This window comes from Macaca nemestrina, chromosome 2, assembly GCF_043159975.1.
Source record: "Macaca nemestrina isolate mMacNem1 chromosome 2, mMacNem.hap1, whole genome shotgun sequence".
NCBI lineage: Eukaryota > Metazoa > Chordata > Mammalia > Primates > Cercopithecidae > Macaca > Macaca nemestrina.
In genome coordinates, this window is record NC_092126.1 from 110,703,198 (window position 1) to 110,726,809 (window position 23,612).

Consider the following 23,612-nt stretch of genomic DNA (forward strand, 5'->3'; position numbering starts at 1 on the left):
ACAGCTCCACCTAGGGGGCTTTTGAGAGAGTCACTGTCAACACTGGATCCAGGCTGTGTTGTAAAATACTGTCATCTAAAAGTTGCTTAGAAAAGTGATTTTTAGGCCAGATGAGGTGGTTCATGCTGTAATCCCAGCATTTTGGGAGGCCAAGGCAGGAGGATTGCTTGAGGTTAGGATTTCCAGACCAGCCTTTATGCCAGAGCAAGATCCTGTCTCTACAAAAAAAAAAAAAAAAAAAAAAAATTTTATTAGTCAAGTGCAGTGGTTCACAGCTACTGGAGAGGCTAAGGTGGGAGAGTCGCTTGAGCCAGGAGCTCAAGGCTGCAGTGAGTTATAATCATCTTACTCTAGCTTGGGCGACTGAGCAAGACTCTGTCTCTAAAAACTAAAAGGAAAAAAGAAAAGTCATTTTAGGCCAGTGCAGGTTTGCACGCACCAGTAACATTTTAGGAATAAGTACTTACACATAAACCTGATGTTTTGAGTCTATCCTTGACATTTGTTCATTCAGCCCTTCAGGACGCCTTCTGAGACCTAAATCTATACCTCATTCCTATTTCCTGCCACAGACTCCAGAGCCATGGCCTGCTTTCTGTTTTCTCTCCAGTAGTTCCTATTATTGTCTCTGTTTCTTGGAATGATTCTCCCTGAGCCTGGCTACAGAATGTGGTGGTGTCTCCCAGCTCCCCACTTCCTCTGTGCCCTTGAGGGTGCATCATTTTAAGATTTGATTGCCAGCGACTTGAGGAAAACCATTCTGAGCACCAGTGGAAAAGATATGTGACAGCACAGAGAAGCTGCATTGCCATCAGAGTTCTTAAAGCCACAGTTCCTGAGGCTGCTCAGTCTATTACATCTTCAACCTGCTGCCTTTTTTTTCCCCTGAAGCTGGGGTTGACTTTTTCTGGTGGCCCTCTTTCCGGCCTTCAAATGTATGGGCCTCCTTGCTTTTAGGCAAGCACTACTGGAGCTGTGTATCTTCTTTCTTTCTTTCTTTTTTTTTTTTTTTTTTTGAGATGGAGTCTCACTGTGTCGCCCAGGAGTACAGTTGCGCTATCTTGGCTCACTGCAACCTCTGCCTCCCAGGCTCAAGCATTCACGTGCCTCAGCCTTCGGAGTAGCAGGATTACAGGTGTCTGCCACCACACCCAGCTAACTTTTGTATTTTTATTTTTTTTTATTTATTTTTGAGACAGAGTCTTGCTCTGTTGCCCAGGCGGGAATGCAATGGCATGATCTCAGCTCACTGCAACCACCACCTTCCAAGTTCAAGCGATCCTCCTGCCTCAGCCTCCTGAGCAGTTGGGACTACAGGCACACACCACCACGCCCAGCTAATTTTTGTATTTTTAGTAGAGATGGAGTTTCACCATGTTGGCCAGGCTGGTCTCGAACTCCTGACCTCAAGTGAGCTGCCCACCTCGGCCTCCCAAAGTGCTGGGATTACAGGCGTGAGTCACTGCACCCGGCCTTGGAGCTGTGTATTTTCTGAAATTCCCTCAGAGGTAGATTGGGACATCAAATATGTCAATGAACCATGTCAGTAACCTATTTAATTCAAGTCACTGCTTCCTGCCTCTGATAAAGCATTATGTCTTATGCTGTCTTCTTGCTTCCAAAGTCAAGCTGTGTCAGCAAGGAAGAAGGTTGTGATGTGGCTAATGAAAGATGTGGGTCTCCGTCAACCCTGAAGGTTTATTTTCCCTCATATCTCCCTCCTCCTCTTGAATGGGCCCCTTTCCTGTGTGACAGCTCTGAGGCAAGAGAATTGCTTGAACCTGGGAGGCGGAGGTTGCAGTGATCCGAGATCGTGCCATTGCACTCCAGCCTGGGCAATAAGAGTGAAACTCCGTCTCAAAAAAAAGAAAAAAAAAAAGGAAGATGTGTTTTGGCCAGGCGTGGTGGCTTACGCTTGTTCTCCTGGCACTTTGAGAGGCCGAGGTGGGCGGATCACCTGAGGTCAGTAGTTGGAGACCAGCCTGGCCAACATGGTGAAATGCCATCTCTACTAAAAATACAAAATGAGCCAGCCGTGGTGGCACATGCCTGTAATCCCAGCTACTTGGGAGGCTGAGGCAGGAGAATCACTTGAACCCAGGAGGCAGAGGTTGCAGTGAGCTGAGATCATGCCACTGCACTCTAGCCTGGGCAACACAGGGAGACTCCATCTCAAAAAAAAAGAAAAGGAAAAAAAAAAGGTGTATTTTGTGCTCAGTATTATGCCAAGCCAATCAGAGACACCCAAAAATAAGGTATGAGAATCCTAACCTGAGAAGGAGAGTTTGGAAATGAATGCCAGTGGCTACGTTGATCATTGGCTCCCACATCCTTGTACTTGATCCAGCTTCTGCTCCATGGCATTTTGAATCCTCCTCTCAGGTTGATGTCATAGTGATAGGAAATAGTGAAGCACATGCTGTAGAGGCCCAGGGAAGGTTTGTCTGCCTTATATTTGTAAAGTGCTTTAACAAATCTTATTCAATCACTGTAAGTGCTTTAGGAGAAAGGCATTTGACAGATGACAGAGCTGACATTCTGACCTTCAGCACTGTATTCCTCAGTGGCCATGAACTTTGCCTACATGTTGTTCTCTGCTTATGTTTCTTTGCTCTTCTAAATTCACATCAGTTTCCAAAGCAATAGACAGAGCAAGCTCAGGCTGGAATGAAATAACTATGTAGAATTTTTGACTAGTCATAAAGCCAGGCTCCAAGGTACCTTGCCTATTCAGTCCTTGATGGGTCAACTGCTAGGGGACAATAGTGAATATTGCTAAATCAATATAACTCTGTGCCTAAAACCTTAAATCAACATCGGGGAAAATACATAAACCTTTCTAATGAAGAAAAGCAAGCCTGTCCAATTTTTAATCTGATCAATGCCATCTCACAGAGAATTAGTCATGAAGCCAAAAGAAGAATCCCCCAGGGTCTGTTGCTGTCACCAAGATTTTAGAATCGCACTGGGCTCGTTTGGAATTTTCTTAGATGCAACAGTAGTAAGAAAAACAAGCCGGGCACAGTGGCTCACGCCTGTAATCCTAGCACTTCGGGAGGCCAAGGCAAGAGGATTGCTCAAGCCTAGGAATTTGAGACGAGTTTGGGCAACATAGGGAGACGCTGTCTCTACCAAAAAACATTTTTTGTTAATTAGCCAGGTGTGGTCTCAGCTACTTGGCAGGTTGAGGTAGGAGGATCACTTCAGCTCTAGAGGTCAAGGCTATCCATGAGCTGTGATTGCACCACTACGCTCCAGCCTAGGTGACAGAATAAGACCTTGTCTCAAAAAACAAAAGCAACCATAATAAAAAATTAAGGCAGCCACTAACTTCGTACCAGGTACCATGCATCATGGCTCAACCCTAAGAGGTAGGTAGCTGTTGTCATCATCTTCTTTCAGGTGACACTTGGAAGAACATACTGGCACTTGGAAGAACATAACCCACCCAAATTGCCCCATGAGCATCAGGGCCAGGATTTATCCTGGATTTCTCTAGCCCTGATGAGTGTAAGTCTGCCAGGTTACTGTGGGAATATGCACAAGAGGCCTGATTTCAATCTCAGCACCTCCACTTGCTTGTCTCGAGGGACTGTGAGCACCATTTTTGGTTTCCCTGAGCCTGTTTTCCATCTATGAGTGCATTACTACTTTGCAGGTTAAGAAGATTCTGGAGAATGTGTATAAAAGGCCTAGCAAAATATTTGACTCACTGATGGTAAATAAATGATAGTGCTACTGTTGTTTCTGGTTGTCTGAACAATTAAGCCCGTGGAGTCTCTTTCTATATCAAACAAGAAAAAATCCCAGCACTAAAATTGGCTAGCCATAAGTAGAAAGCTGAAACTGGATCCTTTCCTTACTCCTTATACGAAAATTAATTCAAGATGGATTAGAGACTTAAATGTTAGACCTAATACCATAAAAACCCTAGAGGAAAACCTAGGTAGTACCATTCAGGACATAGGCATGGGCAAAGACTTCATGTCTAAAACACCAAAAGCAACGGCAGCAAAAGCCAAAATTGACAAATGGGATCTCATTAAACTAAAGAGCTTCTGCACAGCAAAAGAAACTACCATCAGAGTGAACAGGCAACCTACAGAATGGGAGAAAATTTTTGCAATCTACTCATCTGACAAAGGGCTAATATCCAGAACCTACAAAGAACTCAAACAAATTTACAAGAAAAAAACAAACAACCCCATCAAAAAGTGGGCAAAGGATATGAACAGACATTTCTCAAAAGAAGACATTCATACAGCCAACAGACACATGAAAAAATGCTCATCATCACTGGCCATCAGAGAAATGCAAATCAAAACCACAATGAGATACCATCTCACACCAGTTAGAATGGCAATCATTAAAAAGTCAGGAAACAACAGGTGCTGGAGAGGATGTGGAGAAATAGGAACACTTTTACACTGTTGGTGGGATTGTAAACTAGTTCAACCATTATGGAAAACAGTATGGCGATTCCTCAAGGATCTAGAACTAGATGTACCATATGACCCAGCCATCCCATTACTGGGTATATACCCAAAGGATTATAAATTATGCTGCTATAAAGACACATGCACACGTATGTTTATTGCGGCACTATTCACAATAGCAAAGACTTGGAATCAACCCAGATGTCCATCAGTGACAGATTGGATTAAGAAAACGTGGCACATATACACCATGGAATACTATGCAGCCATAAAAAAGGATGAGTTTGAGTCCTTTGTAGGGACTTGGATGCAGCTGGAATCCATCATTCTTAGCAAACTATCACAAGAACAGAAAACCAAACACCGCATGTTCTCACTCATAGGTGGGAACTGAACAATGAGATCACTCGGACTCAGGAAGGGGAACATCACACACCGGGGCCTATCATGGGGAGGGGGGAGGGGGGAGGGATTGCACTAGGAGTTATACCTGTTGTAAATGACGAGTTGATGGGTGCAGCACAGCAACATGGCACAAGTATACATATGTAACAAACCTGCACGTTATGCACATGTACCCTCCAACTTAAAGTATAATAATAATAAATAAATTTAAAAAAAAAAAAAAAAAAGAAAAAATTCCAGCACTTTGGGAGGCTGAGGCAGGTGGATTGCTGGAGTTCGGGAGTTCAAGTCCTGCCTGGGCAACATGGTGAATCCCTGTCTCTACCACAAAAAGTACAAAAATTAGCCAGGCATGGTGGTGCCTGTAGTCCCAGCTACTTGTGGGGCTGAGGCAGAAGGATCACTTGAGCCCAGGAGGTCAAGGCTGATGTTAGCCATGTTTGTGCTACTACACTCCAGCCTGGGGGACAAAGTGAGACCCTGTCTCAAAAAATAAAAAAAAAGGCCAGGCGCGGTGGCTCAAGCCTGTAATCCCAGCACTTTGGGAGGCCGAGGCGGGTGGATCACGAGGTCAGGAGATCGAGACTATCCTGGCTAACATGGTGAAACCCCGTCTCTACTAAAAATACAAAAAACTAGCCGGGCGTGGTGGTGGGCGCCTGTAGTCTCAGCTACTTGGGAGGCTGAGGCGGGAGAATGGCGTGACCCCGGGAGGCGGAGCTTGCAGTGAGCCGAGATCATGCCACTGCACTCCAGCCTGGGAGACACAGCGAGACTCCATCTCAAAAAAAAAAAAAAAAAAAAAAAAAAGAAAAAGTATAAGGGTTCCCATATTAAAGAAGCCATCTCTCCATGTTTTTTGTTTTTTTGTTTATTTGTTTTTTGTTTTTTTGAGACAGAGTCTCGCTCTGTCACCCAGGCTGGAGTGCAGTGGCGCGATCTCGGCTCACTGCAAGCTCCGCCTCCTGGGTTCACACCATTCTCCTGCCTCAGCCTCCCGAGTAGCTGGGACTACAGGCGCCCGCCACCACGCCCAGCTAATTTTTTGTATTTTTACAAAGTAAAATACAGTAAACCCCGTAAAGACGGGGTTTCACTGTGTTAGCCAGGATGGTCTCGATCTCCTGATCTCACGATCCGCCCACTTCAGCCTCCAAAAGTGCTGGGATTACAGGTGTGAGCCACCGTGCCCGGCCCTGTCTTTGTTTTTTAAACTCTAATTCTGTGACTTCAGTGCCTTCCTTGTGACCAAAGTTGAGATAGTGCCCTGGACACTCAACCAGGAATTTCAGTGGTGGAACATCTCAAGCAGATTTTCAGTGCATGCGCTCCTGTGACGGTTACTTCTCGCCTTCTGACACTTACTTTACAGAACTACCCAGAGAGCTCATTCCACCTGACCCACAGAGCACCAGGCCCAAAAGGCAGGGACCTTTGAGGATAATCTTTCTTCTTAATTTTATACCTTTAGAAGTTGAGTCCCAGAGAAGTACAGCTTGTGTCACACAGAGAGTTTCCAACAAAGCTGAGGTTAAGAATTTGTTTTCATTCTGTGGCTCTACCCAGAACCAGCCTGAGAATGATCAAAGATAACATCCTTTCTTCCTCTAATTTTTTTTTTCTTTTCTTATGCCAAAAGGCTTCACCCAAAAAACTGCCTGGGTGTGCGCCAGTTTGCTGAGACAATGATGTGTGCTGTGCTGTACGACGCTGCCAACAGCTTCATCCACCAGCACTTTGTGGAGGTGTCCATGTCAGAAGAGTTCCTGGCCCTGCCCTTGGAAGACGTGCTTGAGCTGGTGTCTCGGGATGAGCTAAATGTCAAATCTGAGGAGCAGGTATGTGAGCACAGTAGCAGTCTGTGCAGGTGACATGAGGTGCTGCTCTTTATAATCATTGTTTTATATATTTATTTTTTTTTTTACAAAATTAAGATCATGACATGTATGTGGCTGTTGTATATTATGGAGCTTGTTTTACTGTATCATGCATTTTTCATGAAAACTCTCTATGTGTTTTATTTATTTTTTTGAGACAGTATCTTGCACTGTCACCTAGGCTGGAGTGCAGTAGCAAGATCATGGCTCACTGCAGCCTCATCCTCCCACTTCAGCCTCCCGAGTAGTGGGAACTACAGGCACATACCACCACACCCAGCTAATTTTTGTATTTTTTGTAGAGACTGGATTTCACCAAGTTGCCCAGGCTGGTCTTGAACTACTGTCCTTAAGTGATCCTCCCGCCTCAGTCTCCCAAAGTGCTGGGATTATAGGCGTGAGCCACTGCACCTGGCCTCTATACATTTTAGTGTCTAAATAGCATTGTTGATTTTTATCAACCTACTCACCTTATTCTTGCATGTTTGGGTTATTTCCAATGTTTACTATTAGAAGTAATCCTGCTGTGAACCAGAAACAGCAAGTATAGATAATTTTTTTGTTGTTTTTTTGAGACAGTCTCATTCTGTCACCCAAGCTGGAGTGCAGTGGCGCGATCTTGGCTCACTGCAACCTCCATCTCCCGGGTTCAAGCAATTCTCCTGCATCAACCTCCTGAGTAGGTGGGATTACAGGCACGCACCACCATGCCAGGCTAATTTTTATACTTTTAGTAAAGACGGGTTTTCACCATGTTGGCCAGGCTGGTCTCGAATTCCTGACCTCAAGTGACCTGCCCACCCCGGCCTCCCAAAATGCTGGGTTTACAGGCGTGAGCCATTGTGCCTGGCCAAGTGTAGATAACTTTTTGAGAGAATCTTGTTCTAAGGAAGAGCAGAACATTGGGGCGGCTGTGGGAGGGGTCTGTGAAATCAAGAGGGATTGTTTGTTTGTTTGTTTTTGAGAAAGAGTCTTGCTCCGATGCCCAGGCAGGCTATAGTGCGTGGCAAAATCTCAGCTCACTGCAACCTCTCTGCCTCCCAGGTTCAAGCGATTCTCCTGCCTCAGCCTCCCAAGTAGCTGGGATTACAGGTGCCCACTACCACGCCTGGCTAATTTTTATATTTTTAGTTGAGATAGGGTTTTGCCATGTTGGCCAGGCTGGTCTTGAACTCTGGCCTCACATGATCCTGTCACCTTGGCCTCCCAAAGTGCTGGGATTATAAGCATGAGCCATCATGCCAGGCCTTTTTTTTTTTTTTTTTTTTTTTTGAGACAGAGTCTTACTCTGTCACCCAGGCTGGAATGCAATGGCACAATGGCACAATCTCAGCTCACTGCAGACTCCGCCTCCCAGGTTCAAGCATTTCTCCTGCCTCAGCTTCCTGAGTAGCTGGGATTACAGGTACACGCCATCATACCTGGCTAATTTTTGTATTTTTAGTAGAAACAGGGTTTCACTATGTTGGCTGGGCTGTTCTCGAACTCCTGACCTCAGATGATCCGCCTGCCTTGGCCTCCGAAAGTGCTGGGATTACAGGTGTGAGCCACTGCGCCAGGCCCGGCAAAATTACAGCATATTTGACTGCTGGTGGGAATTTTCCAGAAGAGAGGGAAGAATTGATAATGTTGGAGAAATGGGAGAGCACTTGTTGGAATGATGTTCTGGAATAAGTGAGAACAGACAGTCTAGGGCGTAAGGGTGTGCATCTTTGATAGGAGCACAAGCCATCCATATCCACAATAGCAGGAGGGAGAGCTGGGGCACACACCCAGGGACAGGGAACAGGTAGATTCTTACTGACATTCTCTTCTGATTTTCTGTTTTCTCACCTGAGAGTGAGGATGAGGGACAAATGTTAGAAATTTAAGGAGGGCCAGGAGCAGTGGCTCACGCCTGTAATCCCAGCACTTTGGGAGGCCAAGGTGGGCAGATTTGTTGAGCTCAGGAGTTTAAAACCAGCCTGGGAAACATGGTGAAACCCCATCTCTACTAAAAGCACAAAAGTTAGCCAGGCATGGTCCAGCTTAAACTCCTGGCTTGTAATCCCAGCTACTTGGTCTGAGGTGGGAGGATTGCTTGAGCTGGGACGCAGAGGTTGTGGTGAGCTGAAATTGCGCCACTGTACTCCAGCCTGGGTGGTGGGGCGAGACCCTGTCTCCAAAATAAAAAAAAGAAAGAAATTTGAGGAGGGATTAAAAGGTATGATTTATTTTCCTCTTTCCTCTAGGAAAGGGGGATGCTAGGGAGGTGAAACGGGCTTGATAGGAGCCTGAGAGAAAAGTGGACCCTGGGCTTAGCAGCGTAGACACTGATTTCGAGGAAAAAGCCTCATTCCAAGAACTAGGTGTCCTGTCCCTAGCTCTTACACTGATTAATATGATGGGGCTGGGGGGCGGGGCAGCTCACATTTATTTGAGTGATAAATTTTGTAAGGGCTATAGGGCTTTAGAAGGCGATATCCTTGTGGTTGGAGCCATTAAGAAAGGCTCCTTGGAGAACATCGATCTAGAGCCAGGCCTTAAAATAGGCGAATGGGTTTAGATGAAGAGGAGATGAGAGGGCATTTTAGGTGAGGGAGGACAGTGCGAACAGGAGAACCAGCCCAGCCTCGATAGAGTACAGAGAGGGTGATGGAGGGAGTTTAGAGGGAGCAGGGGTGCAGGGGCAGCGGGAAGGGAAACAGGAATTTTTTTTGACAGAAAGGAATAAGATGCCATTGATGATTTTTCACTATGCAATCATAATCATAATGAAATTCAGGAAGCTGTTCTAGTAGCCTAGGAAGTAGAGAGAAATCAGGGATTTCAGAGACAAGTAGGAGAAAAGATTGATGGGCCCAAGGGACTGCTTCAGTATAGGAAGTGGAGGCATTCAGATTGCAGGCCTGGGGTGTGGCCCCTGGGTGGGAGGATTTGCTGCCAGAGCATCCACTCTCATGACAGGTCTTTGAAGCTGCATTGGCCTGGGTCAGATACGACCGGGAGCAGAGGGGTCCCTACCTGCCTGAGCTGCTGTCCAATATCCGCTTGCCCCTCTGCCGGCCCCAGTTCCTTTCAGACAGAGTACAGCAGGATGACCTGGTGCGTTGCTGCCACAAATGCAGGTGAGTGAGGGTGGACCTGCACAGGACATTGCTAAAGGTCTAAGCAGGGAAGAGGAGTTGGCCACCTGTTCCAGTTCTGGAAAGAAAGCATTTAGAGTGGTCAGTCTAATTCATGGCACACAGATTGGTCAGCCGTCTGTCTAGAAGCTGGAAGAGCAAGTGTGAAGAGGCCGAATCTTACTCCTTGGGCAGAGAGATGTGCCATGTGGGAGCATCAAAGCAGAAAGGGCTTTCTCCTGCTGAGTTATCTGAGGATTTTCCAGCATCTTTCCCCACTGAGCTATTTATGAATGTGCAAGTATCTTTACTGCCTTCCCTGACCCTATCCACACCAGCACCTCACTCATTGCTGCAAATGGGAATTCCTGGGGCTCCTTGCCCTCTTCTGTAAATATTAGTCAGTGCCATGGGCATGGGGGGCCTCTGGCAGGTGTAGGCTTTACATCTATGATGATGGGCAAGGGGCGGACATGTTTACCAACACATGAAACTTTTACCCAGAGTAAGTCAATGACAACATGGCACAGCAGAGCTACTCAAACAGTTCATAAGATGGCAGCCCTATAGGATGACTGCTGTAAAAGTAGAAGAGCAGAGAAAAATGTTCATTCTCCTCCAGATTGCTTGTCAAATTCACAACCCTGAAATATTTTTTTCTCCTTTGCCGATAAAAACTTTACACATATTCAGCTTTCCTTCATTTCCCATGTCCTGGTTGGGATCAGCTGGTTCAGGAGGAAGTAAGTGCTTGTCCATGGCAGGTGGTGTGAAGGTGTGTGTCAGGACAGGGTGGAGTTGTGTCTGGAGGTGGCTATGGCCCAGTGACCAGCAGTCTCAAGGGTGCTGTTGAGGAGTTTGGACTTTATTCTGTCCGTAGTGGGTGGCCATTGAAGGGCCTTAGCTTGAACTCTAGTGTGGAAGTGGAATGGAGGGATAGGCTGGAGGCAGGGAAATGTGTGAGGAGCTGCCACCATGCAGGTGAGTGGTGATTAATTGCAGGTTGCAAGCCAAGGTGCAGTTGTGGGGATGGAAAGGAAGGGCTAGGTCTGAGTGGCGACAGGGTGCATGCTGCTTGTCGAAACTCCCAGGTCCAGCCATTTTGGCCACCACCCTGTTTTTCTCATGCCTAATCTGTACCTGATTACACTAGCTGAGGTGGTCTCTACTTGTCTTGCCCCTTTAATTTTGAATATATCTCAGTAGCCATATATGATTTTCCCAGAACTCACCTGGTTTCTTTGAGACCAGACCTTCCAGAAGGCTTCTCCTCCCAGGTTTCCCCTGCAGTTGGCAGTGGGGAGCTAGGCTCAGGGATGTAAACAAGGACTAAGTCAGGGGGGGATACCTCCTGTTCTAGCATCTTCCACCTTATTCCAGGGACCTGGTAGATGAAGCAAAGGACTACCACCTCATGCCAGAGCGCCGGCCCCACCTGCCAGCTTTCAGAACCCGGCCACGCTGCTGCACGTCCATCGCTGGGCTTATCTACGCCGTGGGGGGCCTCAACTCAGCAGGTACCTTGCGGCTCCCCTTTATAGACCCCCATCTTGGACTCCATGGATGAGGAAGCACCAAACAAATTAGCCTGGCCCTTCTGGTTTCTCTGTTTTGTGCTGTCATCTCCCTTGCCCCTCTTGATTTTATACAATTGCTCTACAGTTAGAGCATGTCACATATTCAGGCCATTGAATCAGAATATCAGTGCTAAAGAGACCTTCTAGAAATCTTTGAGGCCTAGCCTGCTCACCTGACAAGTGAAGAAATTGAGCCCCACCGAACTTTCACTATGTTCATACAATTGTTTTTGGCAGAACAAGGACTAGAACTTGGGTGTACTGGTTCCTGAGCCAGCACTTTTGCCCTAGTATCACATTGGCTATGGTATAGCATCCTGTCAGCCCTGGATAGGATACAGTCAGAGACCCAATTCCATACCAGACTATTCACATTTGGTTATATGAATCTCTGGGGTTAGACTGAGAATGTCCCCAAGAGAAAGATTATCCAAATACACAGGCTCTACCACTGTCAGCCCCACCCACTGTGAAACACACACATGCTTTACAGTCCGTGGGTTATTGGCAGTTTTTGAATCTAAAAGTAAGATTTTCAGAAAGCTGCATGGCCTCCCAACTTGGGAGGAGTTGGTGGGCACTCCCAGGCAGTTTTGTTTTTATTTTTTATTGTTTTTAAATTTTTTGAGATGGAGTGTCACTCTTGTCACCCAGGCTGGAGTGCAGTGGTGCAATCTTGGCTCACTGCAACCTCTGCCTCCCAGGTTCAAGCAATTCTCCCGCCTTAGCCTTCTGAGTAGCTGGGACTACCGGCACATGCTACTACACCCAGCTAATTTTTGTATTTTTAGTAGAGATGGAGTTTCACCGTGTTGGCCAGGCTGGTTTTTAGTTCCTGACCTCAAGTGATCTGCCCACCTTGGCCTCCCAAAGTGCTGGGATTACAGGTGTGAGCCACCGCACCTGGCCCAGTTTTGTTTTTAATTGAATGTTAATGAGAGTTGGGTACTAGCTGCTGCTTGTTAATCATAGGGCCTGGAACAGGTAAGTCCTCAACTCAGTGCACGCTGGAGCAGTGTGCAAATGAAATGCCAAGTGCCCCATAGCAGCATACCACAGGAAGAGGGGGTTATTTTATTTGATCATCACAAAAACCTGATGCAAAAGGTAGGGCTGGAATGATCATTCCTTGCTGCTGTGACTATTTATTGAGCACTAAGTATATTGAACCATGCTAGGTGCTTTACCTGTTACATCATTTAATCCGTAAAGATTATCTCCATTTCATGTGTGAAGCAGAGGGTGGGGACACAAAGCCCCTTGCCTTGGGTCACCCACTAGCAAATGAAAGCACTGGAGCGCATGCCCGTCCCTCTGGCATGCCTCCTGCCTGGAGGAAATATTGTATCGATTCGCCTATACCTTTGACTTTAAGCAGGTGGAGTACCTGATTGTAACTGAAAACTGCCCTCTCTAAAAAATAAATACCTCCTGTCTGATTCTGATTTTCCTTAAAGAATTAGGTTTGAGGTGATCATGGCTGAAATTTCTTAGTGGGCCCTTGTGCCTTGAGTAATTCTGTGGGAAGAGCTAATAGAATTGAGTCAAATGTTCCGTATAATCAATGCCCAATAGCTGTGATCTAAACAAGTGGTCTCATTTGTTTTAATTTGAGTAGCAAATTTTTATGCAGGTGATTCCCTGAATGTGGTGGAAGTGTTCGACCCCATCGCCAATCACTGGGAGAGGTGCCGTCCCATGACAACAGCCCGCAGCCGTGTTGGCGTGGCTGTGGTGAACGGGCTTCTCTATGCCATTGGAGGATATGACGGCCAGCTACGGCTGAGCACTGTGGAGGCGTACAACCCGGAGACAGACACATGGACCAGAGTGGGGAGCATGAATAGCAAGAGAAGGTATTCTGGAAGCCACGTGCAGCCCGAACATACACACTGAGCACCTGGGGAGCGCCATGCTAGAAAAGCAGGGGCACACAGTAAAGTAAAATACAAGCTTTGGCCTAGGAGTTTCCTGCAGCCAGGCCAGCCACTGCCGGTACCTCCTGGGAGCAAGCCCCCATCTGCTTAAAAGTAAAATACCCGCCTTGTCCTTTGAGGAACTTGGGGAGACCAGACGTGGACATGTGGAAGTTGTGTTGTTATTTTAAGTGCCAGATAAGGACTGGAAATGTGTATTATGGAAGATTCAAGGAGGGAGAGAAACTGGACTGGAACTTCTGGAAGATTTCAGGGAAGAGGTGGGATTAAAGTTGAAACTTGAAGAATAAGGAGGATTTACCTTTATTAGTGATAAAAGGAAATCCAAGGTGTTTTTCTGTATACCTTCCTTCCCCAGGACTCCCCTCACACATGAGTTTCCACTACCTGGGGAGAATATGAACCAAAGCAGTGTTCTTTTATTTAGGTCACACACATTCTCCTAGACAGGAAAACATAGGTATTTGCAAGGTGGGCTAAGTTGGTATGTCACTCAGTACATTCTAGCTACCTGCTCCCTCCACTTCTCTGCTTATATTGCCCAAATAAGAAGTGGGATTAGAAGACATCCTGGTGCCTGTGTTTAGCCTTCTTAATGCTGAGGTGACAACAGGTGGCATGTTTCATTATGTCAGACACATGATGGAGTCGTCACACGTGTGGGCAGCCGAAAGGCTGGCGCAGCCCAAGGAGGGGAGAGGAAAGCTGCCCAGGGCCCCCTTGCCCATTACCCAGGACAGCTCTGCATTGATCGCTTTTACACATTGAGCTTCCTTGACATATGCCTAATGTTGTTCCACGTCCAGCAGCGTTCACATGTGGATGTGAGCTGGGAGGGATCTGCCTTTGTACTGGTGAGACCAGTTCACAAAACATTGGGGTAGGTTCCTTTGGGAAGAAAAAAAATACGTAAGATCTGCCCTTCCCAAGAATGCGTTGGGAGTCCTTTCCTCCCACCATCCCCACTTTTGCTGCTTGGATACTTTGCAGCTTCCTGTGTTTGAGTGACTCATTGCTCCATGTCCCCAACCATGAGTAGCTTTTTTGCTTTGACTGCAGTCAACTGTCCTTCCTTGTATGTATGCTCTGGACCACTTCCTTGCTTTGATGTTACTTGGTTTAGAGTGCTGTCTTGGAGGAAAGTCCTCTGGGTATTCCTTTCCTTCACTGTGGTTAATACCCTGTTATTAGTGTGGGCCCGGTTCCATTACATCCCTTTTAAATTATAGGCTCCCTTAAAGCGTTCCTAGTCACTTCTCTCCTGACATCCCACACAGCTGTCTGTCCTGCCAGTTAGTGACATCGTGCCATCTTTCCTTCCCATCTCCCCCAGTGTTCTATGCCATCCCATAGAGCTTTCTTACACTGGACTATTCCAGTCCATGCTAATCAGCATTTTCTCCTCTTCACACTCACCTTTACTACCTAGTTGATAGTTAATCTCATGCAGTTTTGTGGCACCTCTTAATTCATTTTCATATTGTTCAACACCTGTTTTGTTATGTAATTTTTATGTTTGTGTCCGTGTCCAGAAGGATAGTAATCATGTCTAGTAAATGTGTGATCTTCCCTCAGTACTTACCTAAGGCAAGTCCCTCTCCTCTTTTGGGCTGGTCCAGGGGGTCTGTTATCATGTCCCTGAAAGGGACATTCTGTGGATCAGTTTGATTACTATGTACATTTAAAAGGTAGCAGCAAGCCAGGCACCGTGGCTCACGCCTATAATCCCAGCACTTTGCGAGGCCACAGAGGGCGGATCACCTAAGGTGAGGAGTTTGAGAACAGCCTGGCCAACGTGGTGAAACGCTGTCTTTACTAAAAATATAAAAATTAGCCAGGCATGGTGGTGGGCGCCTATAATCCCAGCTACTTGGGAGGCTAAGGCAGGGAGAACTGCTTAAACCAGGGAGGCAAGGGTTACAGTGAGCTAAGATCGTGCCACTGCATTCCAGCCTGGTTGACAGAATGAGACTCTGTCTCAAAAAAAAAAAAAAAAGGTAGCATTAAGCCTGGTATGTTTTATTTTCCTGTTTGTTAGAAACCTAGATTCATTTTTAATCTTCACCAGCATCACATTTGAAAATACAGCTTGGCATTCATGCTGAATTCCTTATAAGGCTTTGTGTAGAGTGGAAGATTACATGATTACACCAGACCCCTGGGTCTTTGGTATTAGAAAAACTTGACATGTGAGGAGTTGGGTAGTTGGGCTTGTCTCATTTAAATCTGAGGCAGGCCTCTCTCTGGGCAGTCTTGAGGAGAGACCTCAGCCTCCCCAAGCTATAGCTGCCTGTCTGTACAGTGATTATGGTGCTCTTTCCTTCCTTGCAGGGTGTGCTAAGGGCTGAAAATAGCAAGTGGGCCATGCACAGTGGCTCACACCTATAATCTCAGCACTTTGGGAGGCTAAGGCAGGAGGATGATTGCTGGAGCCCAGGAGTTCATGACCAGCCTGGGCAGCATAGTGAGACCCCCGTCTATACAAAAAGAAAATTAGCTGGGCATGGTGCCATGTGCCTGTAGTCCCAGCTACTGGGGAGTCTGAGGTGGGAGAATCCCTTGAACCCAGGAGATCAAGATTGCTGTGAACCATCATTGTGCCGCTGCACTCCAGCCTGATGATAGAGCAAGACATCGTCTCAAAAAAAAAAAAAAGAAAAAAGAAAATAGCAAATGTAGAGTACCTGACACATGTAGTAAATGCACAGCAAACAGGAGCTGTGGCATCAACCACTAAGATAAATTAGAGGCCATGTACATGATGAAAACAACATATGTGAATTGAGTGGGAAAAAGCAGAGGTAACTCAACATACATTCAGTGCCTGTTACATACAGGACATCATACTTATCACTGTGAAGGTCACACAGATGAAGATGAAGTGAGGACCTTCCTGTCTTCCAGGAGGTCCTCACTTATTAAGAGGTGGCAGATAGATTGGCTGGGTGTGGTGGCTCACTCTTGTAATCCCAGCACTTTGGGAGGCCAAGACAAGAGGATAACTTGAGGACAGAAGTTTTGAGACCAGCCTGGGCAACATAGCAAGACCCTGTCTCAAAAAAAAAAAAATTAGCTGGGTGTGGTGGTGCACACCTGTAATCCCAGCTACTTGGGAGGTTGAAGTGCAGGAAGATCGACTGGGCACAGGAGTTCAAGGCACAGTGAGCTCTGATGGTACCACTGCACTCTAGCCTGAGTGACAGATCAAGGCTTTGATTAAAAATTACACACAAACAGAAGTGGCAGATAGATTCCTGGTAGCCTATAATGTCAGAACATAAGTGCCTTGTGGGCTGGAACTTTGGCTTGCTTACCACTCTAAACCCCAGCTGATAAAGATCTGATGGATGAATGAATGATTGTAACAACGGCTGTAATAAGCCACTCAGGGAGTGTAGGGGCAGGAAAGAGTAATTCTTACAAAGGGGAGGAAGAGGAAAGAGGAAGTTGCGTTGGGCCTTCAAGGTAAATTCAACCTTCACATGGTGAGGTGGAAGGTGAGCATTTTAGAAAGATTAAGGACAGAGAAGAGCGGGGAGGGGAGGCAGCCTGCGGTAGAAGGGTGGGGCACAAGAGGAATGATGGGGCAGCTTCTGTCACCTCAGTTTTTTGCCTTTACTTAGTCACATACCTGAGATTTAGGTTGCAGAAAGAGGCAGTAGGTAGGTTTGTTTCTCAGTGGGCAAGAGAGGCTGCTCCAGGAAGGCTACGGCTCATCTGGGATGACAGCTCTGTCTGTTTCAGTGCCATGGGGACAGTCGTGCTGGATGGGCAGATCTACGTCTGTGGGGGCTACGATGGCAACTCTTCCCTCAGCTCCGTGGAGACCTACTCACCTGAGATGGACAAGTAAGGAATCCAACTCCCTTGGGGCAACTGGAGCTGATAAACAGTATAAAAATCAGAACTGCAGTTTTTTAAATTTAAGCTTCTTGAGGGTAGAGAATGTCTTACCCTTTTTCCCCTATAGTACTTTGTATATACCAGATATTTAATAACCCTTGGTTAAGTGAAAGAATGAGTAAATAAAATTTTAAAACAAATAGTCTACATAGATGCTTGGAAATAGTTATTTAATGGTCTGTACCTTTTAGCTAAATCAGCCCATTTTAATGGAAATACAGGCAAGAGGGGATAAGAAGTAGATGAACAGCATGTTCCAAAGTGGGTAGGATATGATTTGGAAAAAAAATAAAAAGTTTTTAAGTTCTGTGGTCAGATAGGCATGGAAAATGTTGATGTCTGAACTGCCAGAGTCCTTGTCTTTCCGTAAGATATATTAACATTTTAAAGGCTCTAAGAAACCCTGTAGTGAATAACTCTGTTTAACCTCGGGTTTTTAATACACACCAGTCACCGTCTTGTGGGACTCATTTGTGGAACACTCTTTGAAAAACATTGACAAGGTTAGCCCGAGTTTTTCATTTTAGTGTTTGAATCCTCTCATCTTATATAATAAAATATAAACAAATTAGTTGAATGGACTTATTAGGATGCCTTTAAGCCAGTATTCTGTTCACTTAACTAGTCTACTATGGATCAGACAGCAAGCTGGGTGTCTGAGATCCTTTAAAGCACCCAGTGTGGTTGGGCCGTAGGTTGCATCATGATCGTCCTACCCTGGAGGCCTGTGTCAGAAGCTCTTGGACACAGAGCAGAGAGAACCTTCATCTTCCCCAGGGTTGCAGGAAGGGACAGGGTAGCAGGGATGTCTTCCAAGGTGAGACCTGTCATGGATAGCCAGTGGGAGGTGTTTGCTCATCATAGGCGGGGAGACAACAAGGAGCGAGGCTGCGATAAAGTGTTCACTGTAATCGAGAACAGCAATGATCCTCTCATGGGCTGGAGCCCAGTGTGTGGATGGGAGACGGAGCAGAGTGGGTAGCATATGGTGTGGGGTGAAGCTGAAGGGTAGATGAGGACCAAGAGGTAAAGAACCACATGAAGAGCCGGGCACAGTGGCTCACGCCTGTAATCCCAACACTTTGGGAGGCCGAGGCAGGAAGGTAACTTGAGCCCAGGAGTTCGAGACCAGCCTAGGCAACATAGGAAGACCCTGTCTCTACGAAAAAAAAAAAAAGAGAGAGAGAGAGAGAAATTAGCCAGGCATGGTGGCGTGAGCCTGTAGTCCCAGCTACTGAGAAGGCTGAGGCAGGAAGATTGCTTGATTCTGGGAGGTCAAAACTGCAGTGAGCTATGATTGCACCACTGCACTCCAGCCTTGGTGACAGTGAGACCCTGTCTCAAAAATAAAAAACGTTTAAAACCACATGAAGGAACCTGGACTGTCTTACAGGAGACAGTGAGGAGCCACTGGACGGACATGGTCCAGGTACAGGAGAAGCAATCCCTCTGGCTGGGTGGGGTTGGATGGGACTGGTGTGAAATCCAGGCTGCCTGTAAAGAGGCTGTGGCAGTGGTCCAGATGAGAGGTCAGGGTAGGGCACTGGCAGTGGGGATGGGAACAAGCACTGACTCGGAAGCAAACCAGCCAGGACTTGGGGGACCACAGGAATGTCGACGGTGAGGGAGAAGCAGCCAGAACAGCACTGAGATTTATAAGTACAGCAGCTAGAGAGCTGGTCGTCTGCTTAACGAGGCAGGGAGTGCAGGGAGGAGCAGAACTGTAAGAGAAAGAGGCCTTGTATGAGACACAATGATTTTGAGCAGCCGTGGAGATGAGCAGAGAAGATGGGCTGTCGGTTTGCAGCTTGGGTGAGAGGCGGCAGCCAGGGAGAGCTGTCAGAGAGGTGGTGGGAGAGGTGATAAGAGGTAGAGAGATGGCCAGCACAATTCACCTGAACCCTGCTAGGCTATCTTGGGGGGACAAGAACCCTGAATCTCATGCTTTCCCTCCTATTTTGACTCTTTCCTGAAGGTGGACAGTGGTGACCCCAATGAGCTCGAATCGCAGTGCTGCTGGGGTTACGGTCTTTGAGGGCAGGATATATGTGTCAGGCGGCCACGATGGTTTGCAGATCTTCAGCAGTGTGAGTCTGGGCTCCCCCTGGGATAAGGGCACCTACTTCTTCTGTCTTTGAGATTTATTTTGGAAGATCATTAATTGAAAAAACTTCAGCCTTGCCGTAGCTGAATAAAGTATCATCTAGTGAGGTTTCAGGCTATCCACTGCGTCTTCTGAAATTCTGAACTTACAGAGAATGAGCCAGTGTACGCAAAAGAAGGGTGTAGGGTAGTCACATCTGCAGCCACCACCCTGTTCTACTGTCTGTCGGACACTGCATAGACACTGCAAATCTACAAGTGTAAATTTGCAAACAGTTGTATTCTTTTGGATAATTTGTTTGAAATTGTATTTATTCTGTAAAAAAGGCTCAACAGCCATTTACTAGTCATTCCACAGTGAGTCAGTGCCGCAGTGGAAAGCCCTGGAGATTACAGGAGACCCAGCTCTCATACAGGTTCTGTCACTACCTAGCATTGCATCCTTGGGCACATCCTTTTTTTTGTTTCCTTAGATGCAGACAGAAAGGGTCAGGTGAGGTGACCTCTCCCTGCCCCATACGCCAAAGAGCAGGCCTGCAGCAGAGGGAATACTGGCAGAGCTCCTCATCCCCATGCCTCCCACAGGAGTTTGACATCATGGGGGCTGCTGTGCCCTGCATGGTCACTCTATGGACTGAGCTTTGTCTCTGACTGTCCTGTACCTGTGCCTCTCTCCCCACTGTAGGTGGAGCACTACAACCACCACACTGCCACCTGGCACCCTGCAGCTGGCATGCTCAACAAGCGCTGCCGGCACGGAGCCGCCTCCCTGGGGAGCAAGATGTTTGTCTGCGGGGGCTACGATGGCTCTGGCTTCCTCAGCATTGCTGAGATGTACAGCTCTGTGGCAGACCAGTGGTGCCTGATTGTCCCCATGCACACGCGCCGGAGCCGGGTCTCCCTGGTGGCCAGCTGTGGGCGCCTCTACGCTGTAGGGGGCTACGACGGACAGTCAAACCTAAGCTCAGTGGAGATGTATGACCCAGAGACGGACCGCTGGACATTCATGGCCCCCATGGCATGCCATGAGGGAGGAGTCGGTGTGGGCTGCATCCCTCTCCTCACCATCTAAGGCAGAGGATGGGGATGTGGTGGGGCAGGGATCTGGTACAGACATAGGCGCATCCTTCCAGGAACAGTCCCTCAGGAGAGGCAGTGGACCAGAAGAGGTGGCGAAATGCGAGCTCGCCGGAGGTACAGTTTTTCCAGGTGCTTAAGCCCTCCCCTACTGTGCCACCCTTGTGACCTTCAGGCCTGGGTCATCAAGATGCACAGCATGGAAAACAAGCTCCTCTGGATCCCGCAGCTGGTGACGTGGAACTGTTTTCTGGTCCACACGAACACAGGCTCCATCCAGGCCCAGCTCCTACCCACCGCCTCTCTGTGGGCCCGCTGTTCACAGAAGACCTTCCATCTGATGCTCCCCTTCGCCTGCTTGTTCTCCAGCCGAGTTCTGGCCACTTTGCCATGGGGAGACTGCAATGTCCAAGCCTGCTGGAAACTGGGATGTAGTTGGGGGTGAAAGGACAGACCCAAGTGTCCTCCGTGCCTGAGATGGTGTGGCCACAGCAGTGGAGGGCTGCACACAGGCACGTTCCTTCTTCCACAGTGGGGCACCAAGGATTCTGTCCTCATTGCTGGGTAAGCAGGGAGAAGAGAAGTTTTCCCCATGTCTAATTTTGGGATTTCAGTGAGGCCTTTTCCATCTGTCCAGGAGAACAGAAGGGAAAAAAAGATACTTGAAAGATACTGAAGGAAATTTAAACAAAGAAACACTTGAAAGAAACTGGAAAGAAAAATAATTTTTTTTTATGTGAACAAACTTTTGCAGGAAGAAAAAAGTGTAAAAGACACTAAGGGCAAATCTGTGTTTAAATGGAAAACCGTCTAACTGGAGAAGGGCGGTATCCACCCCACATTCGGATCCCAGGGTCCTGAGGCCTCACATCAAGCTGGGGGTTCCCTCTGAGCCCCAGTGTGTGTGGAATCAGTACACTCTTGACTGGGCCTGTAGTAAGGTGCTCATGGGGTTTGTCTTCACACCCACTGTCAGAGGACTTTTAAAATCATAGGTGTAGAGAGCTATCTGCTGAATTACTGCCACTCTTCTTGGTGGGGGCTCCTAGCTGGGGCTGGGGGCTCCAGACGCCCCTGTGATTACCTCCTACTGCCACCATGGCGCTCATTCAGATTCCCCACTCTCACTGACATTCCTTCCTTTTTTGACCAGCAGGAAACAGCAGGTCCGGCCAGATTCTCACTTGCCTGTCAATCTTGTTCTTGGATGATTTCCCTCATTGTGATGCGTCTGGGGCACGTTGACCATATGCACCTCTAGAATCTAACCAGGGGCTTCCTTTTACCAGCTGTGGGCTGGCTTGGTCTGGTAACCTTGTCTGCCCTGCCATTCCACTGCTCCTCCATCCACTTGCCAATCCCAAGGGTCTGGCCTCCCTCCAGCCCTGGGCAGACTGACCAGCAAGGTGGACCTTTACATTCAAGCACAGCTGGCTTTTATGACATAACTAAAGGCCGAAAGAATCTCTTGCTGCTGCAAAGAACAGATTTTATATTTCTTCCTCTAATCTTGGCAAATGACCTTTACATTTTGGAAAGATTTCATACTGCTTCCTCCTTCTCCCTGGATGGGACCTAATGTAGCACAGCGGGACTCAAAGAGGAGGACATTTCTCTTACCAGTGCACTGGGCAGTGGGGCTGTCCTTCAACTGCTGCTGCCAAAATTGGTTTTTTAAAGTTCTTCCAGTAGAGACTAAAAGAAGATGCAATTCCTGTAACCCAAGACTGGGTCTTAGGGCTCCAGTCTCCACCTGGTTGGTTTCCTGTCCTTTGCTGCCTGCCTGGGGTGGCCTGGAAGCCTGTTCAGAAAGGCACAATGTGGAGCCTGGGGTGTCTTCCCCACCCCAGGACCGTCAGGTTTACCAGTGTGTGCAATCGCCATGTATTCAGAGGGAAGTACCTTTGTTACCTACAACTTAGGAGCTGGGCCTCTGCTACAAGCACTTGAAAATGATATTTTTATTTTTAATGTCTCAACAATCTGATATCGGATGTCGTTTAACCTGGGCTGGTGGTAGAGCTCCAGCATTTCTCCCTCCTTCCTGTAGGGGTAGACTCGGAAGGTGGGTGGGGTGTGCATTTCCTGTTAGGAGTGTATCAGTGCTTGTCTTATTACAAGCCCCTTTTGTGAATTTGAAGTAGCACCAACAAGCCTGGATTGTGAAGGTATTAAGAATCAGTCTGTGGGCTACTGAGTGGGTCCTTAGGATACTGGCCCAGATTTTGCCACTGGATATGGTAGATCATTTTCCCATGGCCTGCTGCTCTTGTAGTGGCCTTCCTGAGTCCAATCCCACCTCCTGGTGTAGAATTTACACTGCTGCACCTGAGGTCAGTGTTTCAAAGTAAGATCAAGCCAGTGTTTTGATCTGGGCTCTGAGCACTAGTGAGCAAACACCAACATATTCACACCCTCCCAGTAGGTTCCTCAGTCTGATGGTGAATGGCTGTTTGTAAATGGCTGGTCTGGCTCTTTGGTATTGGAGCCTTTCCAATAGCCCCATGAAAAGAAGCTTCACCCAAGGATATTGTGAAAAGGGTGTAACAAGGAGATAGGGTAGACATTGTGCTCAGTGGGCCTTAGGGCCTAGCCCAGCTCTGAGCAGAGGACTGTGGCATTCACTGTCCTTGAGTGTTTCACCTTCTCGGATAACACATGGGCCTTCTCTTCTGGATTTCATCAGAGATTACAGCCAGATGGGGGCTGAAGACCAGCCTCTTGACCACAGAGGTGTGACTATGGGAATTCCTCCCAATTTATTGTTTCCCAGAAAATCTTCCTTCCTTTTATTTATAGAATGCATGTCTTTTGTGTTAAGAAACCAAAGAAATAAAGAAAGAGAACACTCCTAATAGCTCTTGTCCTTCCTTGGTTTGTTTCTTAGATATTAGAAGTACATCTTTTTTTTAATTGTGATTCACTGAAAAAAAATATATTGGACAAAGTGGGAATATTTCTGTGAAAATAAGGGAAAAGCCAGATGTACAGCAAAAGTAGTATTTGGAGAGATTTATTTTATGAGAGTCACTTCTGGTGAAAAATATGCAAAGACTGTATTTGCATAATGGGACTGCATATTGGTACCTGTCCAGATCACCCCTACTCTCGGATTTCCCCTTTTCTCCATTCACTGCCCTAAAACTCCAGCGTTCCGCAATGGAATGTGGCTGCCTGTTGACTGCCTGGAATC

At 47.1% G+C, this 23,612-nt stretch overlaps 1 protein-coding gene across 4 annotated transcripts in view; it reads left to right on the forward strand.

The window, feature by feature from the left end:
- The window catches only part of LOC105480380 (kelch like family member 18), a 61,950-nt gene extending 38,676 nt beyond the window's left edge, over positions 1–23,274 (forward strand). For 3 of the 4 annotated variants that reach the window (XM_071091587.1, XM_071091588.1, XM_071091589.1), the window contains 7 exons: positions 6,481–6,679; positions 9,665–9,825; positions 11,203–11,339; positions 13,018–13,255; positions 17,081–17,185; positions 19,215–19,326; positions 20,028–23,274. In XM_071091587.1, coding sequence (XP_070947688.1) covers positions 6,481–6,679; positions 9,665–9,825; positions 11,203–11,339; positions 13,018–13,255; positions 17,081–17,185; positions 19,215–19,326; positions 20,028–20,414 — 1,339 coding nt within the window. In that variant the 3' untranslated portion in view covers positions 20,415–23,274. The remainder of the gene's footprint in view (positions 1–6,480; positions 6,680–9,664; positions 9,826–11,202; positions 11,340–13,017; positions 13,256–17,080; positions 17,186–19,214; positions 19,327–20,027) is intronic. The other variant, XM_011739116.3, reaches the window with a different exon arrangement.
- Positions 23,275–23,612: the final 338 nt, after the last annotated feature.